At 38.7% G+C, this 5,640-nt stretch overlaps 2 protein-coding genes across 5 annotated transcripts; one reads left to right on the plus strand and one right to left on the minus strand.

Annotated features, from left to right (window-relative positions):
* Window positions 1–492: 492 nt before the first annotated feature.
* On the plus strand, window positions 493–1,457 carry LOC113313255 (cyclin-dependent kinases regulatory subunit 1). Its single transcript, XM_026562000.1, has 4 exons — window positions 493–584; window positions 671–785; window positions 883–943; window positions 1,065–1,457. The coding sequence occupies exons 2-4, from the start codon at window positions 733–735 to the stop codon at window positions 1,209–1,211; spliced, it is 261 nt and encodes an 86-aa protein (XP_026417785.1). The 5' UTR covers window positions 493–584; window positions 671–732; the 3' UTR covers window positions 1,212–1,457.
* A 1,334-nt stretch (window positions 1,458–2,791) lies between these two features.
* LOC113313254 (polyubiquitin-like) lies at window positions 2,792–5,183 on the minus strand. Of its 4 annotated transcripts, none has more exons than XM_026561998.1 (2): window positions 5,049–5,183; window positions 2,792–4,656 (listed from the first exon to the last, which is right to left on the minus strand). In XM_026561998.1, exon 2 carries the CDS (start codon window positions 4,654–4,656, stop codon window positions 3,055–3,057), a length of 1,602 nt encoding a protein of 533 aa, XP_026417783.1. In that variant the 5' UTR covers window positions 5,049–5,183; the 3' UTR covers window positions 2,792–3,054. The 4 variants fall into 4 exon arrangements, with proteins under 4 accessions (XP_026417783.1, XP_026417781.1, XP_026417784.1 ...); XM_026561996.1 differs by lacking the exon at window positions 5,049–5,183 and adding an exon at window positions 4,925–5,036; XM_026561999.1 differs by lacking the exon at window positions 5,049–5,183 and adding an exon at window positions 4,915–5,014.
* Window positions 5,184–5,640: the final 457 nt, after the last annotated feature.

The following is a 5,640-nucleotide window of genomic DNA, read 5'->3' on the forward strand; positions in this document are numbered from 1 at the left end:
GAAATATTCCCTTGTTTAATGAAATAGGTCAACTAATGATGAGACAAAACTTTAACTAAGTAGGTCATCTAATAATGAGACGGAGGGAGTAATATTCATGCTTCAAAAAAAATAAAAATTAATGATCATTTAATTATTCTCTTCTTTTTTTTTCTTTTTTTGCATTGCCCCTAATGTGCAATCTCGCAATTATTCTGCCAATCACGAAAATATAAATCCCTTCCTCACTTCATGACTTGCCTGAAACAAGTCGGGTAAAGTTACAACTTCCAACCAAATAGATCCTTATAGAATTTAGAATTATACTTGAAACAGGCTGATCCACCTACTAAAATGGATGCATCAAAAAAAAAAAACCTACTAAAATGGGAGGGAAATAATTTAAATTTTGAAATAACATTACCGTTCGGATCCTTCTTTTCTGGAATAATCTACGAATATGATAACACCACGTGGAATCCTCCGAAGACAAAGTTCTTATTCTTTGTTTTTGTCAAGGTATTAACTACTATTTATTTATCCATAAAATGCACTTTTGAAGATACTCCTTTTTGCTCTCTCTCTGTGAAATTCTCTGGTTTTAGGTATCTCTCTATTTTCCTCTTCGATTGAATCAAGTTCTAGTTTGGGTTTCCAATCGTGTCCCTTAATCGTTCGTTTATTTGTCTAGTCCTTTTGCAGATTTCGTTAAGAATTGAAGAAAACCCTAGTTGATCTCCTGTAGTAAAAGAAATGGGTCAGATCCAATACTCTGAGAAGTACTTTGATGATACTTACGAGTATAGGTACTCAAAATTGTCTTTCTTACTACAAGAAGTTTAAATTTGCTAGATATAAATATAAACCCTAATAAAATGAAACTCTTTGGGTTTTTATTTACAGGCACGTTGTTCTTCCTCCAGAAGTTGCGAAATTACTCCCTAAGAATCGGCTTCTCGCTGAGGTAAATTTTAATCCGCTAATCAGGGTCCTTTGTGTTCCATTGTTTCTTTGAATGTTTTTTTTTTTTTTTTGAAATCTTTTCCTTTGATTTTGATTTTGGGGGTTTTCGTATGGGGTTATAGCATGAATGGAGAGGGATTGGTGTGCAACAAAGTCGTGGTTGGGTTCATTACGCGATTCATCGCCCAGAGCCACATATTATGCTTTTCAGGAGGCCGTTGAATTACCAACAACAGCAGGAAGCCCAGGCTGCGCAAATTGTTGCTTAATCAGAAATGTTATGTTCAGTTCCTTTCACCTAGAAAGGAAACAAGAATTCGATTTTTAAATTTTAATAGTTGATTATGATACTGGTGTTTGTAGATGATGATGGTGATATTGGTAATGTAAAACTTTGGTTTATCGTATCTTACAGATTGTAAGTGTGATTTCCGTTTATCTCGTGGTTTGATTGGCAGTGTATGTTGATTTCAGAATTAGGTTTCCAATCATAATATTTATAAGAAATTGGGTAATACAAGTTTGATGCACCATATCCATCAATAGGTTGCGAACAAAAAATGCAAAATTGATAATATAAATTTCAGAATGCATAATGTGGCTGAGATGGTATTGGATTTTTGGTTACACATCTTGTGCATGGTAGGCCAAGACACTGTTAAACTTAAACATGCTTCATTGTATATAGATCCCCGTTGATGGGCAGTTAGTTAAGGTGTAGGTTATCAAACAAAAACTGGCTTTCTAGCCTCACCAAGAAACATGAGCAGCTATGCAGTAACTAGAGTCTTTTGATTGCCAGACATGGTTGCAGAAGTTAATAACAGACTCCAAAGAGAGCGCTGCGTTTATGGTTCTACATCAAATTCCTATCCAGAAACGGGTCACCAGAAAACTGAATTTCAGAAAGAATAAATAAGAGAGTCAGCTTAGATGTTTCTTTGATAATGACTAGAAATACACAGAATCAAAAACATATATGACATGAAATTTGCAGACCAAAGTGAACACTCGTTTTAACCCTGGAAGAGAATATACTTCTCCGCGCCCTTCCTGTCAGTTGAAGTGAATGTGATCTGAATGACCTTTACAAGCCTTCAAGTCCTGTTAGAACATAAACACATCAAAGTGAAGACCCAAAACCAAGAACTAAGTAAAGACCCAGAGGTTGCAGACCTCAGAGTACTTGCGGTTATGGTGAAGATGGATAATGGTGACGATGGACTTTAGAACAAGAGAGCATCCGCCCTGACATTAAAAGGAAGTCTAATTTGACTAGTTCAGAGGAGAGTTTATGGGAGGGTGTAAGAATAATACGCACACACAAGTAAAATACAAACAGGCTAAAGCTATTTCCCATTAATTAAGCTGTAAAACTAGTTCATTACCTAGCCAGCCCTCAGATGTTCAATAAGAAATGCAACATTGGAGGTAGCGGTGATGAAGCCGCCAGCCTGATAATGAGGATGGGGATGATGCCATGGTGGTATGTGCATCTCTTATTCCAAAAGAACTAAACAAGAGATATAATTTCGCACTAAAAATAGATAAATTCATCCACACACGAAAAACAAATAAGTCTAAGAAAATATGCAAGAAGCCAAAAAACAGATGATAGCTGAATAGCGATCTAGCCATGAGAAATGAGAATAAAGGAGAACAAGAAGTTGCTACCGGGAGAACGGCAATGGTACCAAGAAGCAGCTCAGATGTTGCAGAGATAGAGCTATTTCCTGCAGGGGAAAAGGAGAAAGAATAGATACATCCATCTACCAATGACTATCATGATGTTTCTTCGCCAGCACATCCCTAAAAAAGATGTAAAGAAAACTGGACACAAATAGGCCAAGTCACAACAAATAGTACTAAGGTTGCAATTCTCATTTATTTATAGCATAAGCACTGCATATAACACAGCATGAAACTGTTGATGTGCAAAAAAACGAGATCATAATAAAGTTAAAGAGAGAACCTAGCACACGAAACACCCACAAATAAACATAACACTGAAGTCTGAACTATCTTTTGCAGACCAACTTAAAAGAGAACACACCATCAAGAGCAACTTCTGATTACCAGTACCAAATGGGAGGACACCATCACAAAGAACTTCTAGTTACCACCACGGAGACGAAGGACAAGGTGAAGCGTTGACTCCTTCTGAATGTTGTAATCCGCAAGAGTTCGACCATCCTCCAGCTGCTTTCCAGCAAAAATCAACCTTTGTTGGTCTGGAGGAATACCCTCCTTGTCCTGGATCTTGGCCTTGACATTATCAATTGTGTCAGAGCTCTCCACCTCCAAAGTGATGGTTTTTCCAGTCAAGGTCTTCACAAATATCTGCATACCACCACGTAGACGCAAGACAAGGTGAAGGGTGGACTCCTTCTGGATGTTGTAGTCGGCAAGGGTACGACCGTCTTCCAATTGCTTACCGGCAAAGATCAACCTCTGTTGGTCTGGTGGGATGCCTTCTTTGTCTTGGATCTTCGCCTTCACATTGTCAATAGTATCTGAACTTTCCACCTCCAACGTGATAGTCTTTCCTGTCAAAGTCTTCACAAAAATCTGCATACCACCACGAAGACGCAAGACGAGGTGAAGAGTGGACTCCTTCTGGATGTTGTAGTCAGCAAGGGTACGTCCATCTTCCAACTGCTTTCCAGCGAAGATCAACCTCTGCTGGTCTGGAGGAATACCTTCTTTGTCCTGGATCTTTGCCTTGACATTATCGATTGTGTCGGAGCTCTCAACTTCCAAAGTGATGGTCTTGCCAGTTAGGGTCTTAACAAAGATTTGCATACCACCTCTGAGACGAAGAACCAAGTGAAGAGTAGACTCTTTCTGGATGTTATAGTCAGCTAGAGTCCTTCCATCTTCCAACTGTTTACCAGCAAAGATCAACCTCTGTTGGTCAGGTGGGATGCCTTCTTTGTCTTGGATCTTCGCCTTCACATTGTCAATAGTATCTGAACTTTCCACCTCCAACGTGATAGTCTTTCCTGTCAAAGTCTTCACGAAAATCTGCATACCACCACGAAGACGCAAGACGAGGTGAAGGGTGGACTCCTTCTGGATGTTGTAGTCAGCAAGGGTACGCCCGTCTTCCAATTGCTTTCCAGCGAAGATCAACCTCTGTTGGTCTGGGGGAATACCTTCCTTGTCCTGGATCTTAGCTTTAACATTATCAATAGTGTCTGAACTTTCAACCTCCAAGGTGATAGTCTTGCCAGTTAGGGTCTTCACAAAGATCTGCATACCACCTCTGAGACGAAGAACCAAGTGGAGAGTGGACTCTTTCTGGATGTTGTAGTCAGCAAGGGTACGTCCATCTTCCAACTGCTTTCCAGCGAAGATCAACCTCTGCTGGTCTGGAGGAATACCTTCTTTGTCCTGGATCTTTGCCTTGACATTATCGATTGTGTCGGAGCTCTCAACTTCCAAAGTGATGGTCTTGCCAGTTAGGGTCTTAACAAAGATTTGCATACCACCTCTGAGACGAAGAACCAAGTGAAGAGTAGACTCTTTCTGGATGTTATAGTCAGCCAGAGTCCTTCCATCTTCCAACTGTTTACCAGCAAAAATCAAACGTTGCTGGTCTGGGGGAATCCCTTCCTTATCTTGAATCTTAGCCTTAACATTGTCAATGGTGTCCGAGCTCTCTACCTCTAGGGTGATTGTTTTGCCAGTCAGAGTTTTGACAAAGATCTGCATCTGTAAGAAATATTAGCAGGATATATCAGCAGCAGATCATATAAGAATTCCAGTAAGAATCTAGAAGGATAAAATAACATAAGGGATCTGAAATCAAGCCAAATCACCATCAACACGCTAGCCCTAAAACAGGCGTTGAGTTAACTACCCAGAACCAGTCATAATTGCTACCAAACACACCACAAACAGACGCTCTTACAATTCCTAGCCCTAAAAAAATAATTCTGAAGATAAATACTACTCCATAAAACAACATACGAGGTCTAACCACTAAGCAAATACCAAACGTTAGCCCCCATATCATCGCTAAATTCACAAACCCAATCAAGACGAATTTTTCTGTACACAATGGAAAGCAGATTAGGATTGAGAATAAACCGTGAATAGCTTACCTTGAGATAGTGCTGAAGAAAATTTCTTTGGATGACGAAAAATAAACCCTAAACGATTAGTTTTGATTTGAGAAGGTACGGAAGAGGAGAAAACAATAGTGAAAAATACTACAACCCCTATGGGTTCAACATACAGAAACCCAACAAAATGGATCTTTCATTGTCAACTCCATACTTTAAGAAAATGCTACTACTAGGTCCAAAATATCAAATTTTCTTCAGATCTGGCCCATAATTAATTATTATGGATTTTAATAATACCAAGACTGCCCTTTAGTATATATAGGTAATAAAATTAGGTCTAAATTTCATTTTCAGATTCATTTTATTTTTCGTTTTCTCTCTCTCATTTTCTTTTGCTCTCTTGGGATGAAGAAACAGGTCGTGAAGAAACGATTTCTAAGCGAAATTTTCAGCGAAAAATGGTTTCAAAACCTAGATCTAAGCTTTACAAACAAAGATCCTGATTATCTAAACTTGAATTCGACATCAATATCATCTGTTCTTCGAAGATTCAATGAAACACAATAGAAAATGAGTGATAATCATCATCAACAACAACTGAATCTGAAGATTCTCCCAGAAAATCAGA

Source organism: Papaver somniferum, chromosome 9, assembly GCF_003573695.1.
Source record: "Papaver somniferum cultivar HN1 chromosome 9, ASM357369v1, whole genome shotgun sequence".
Classification (NCBI taxonomy): Eukaryota; Viridiplantae; Streptophyta; class Magnoliopsida; order Ranunculales; family Papaveraceae; genus Papaver; species Papaver somniferum.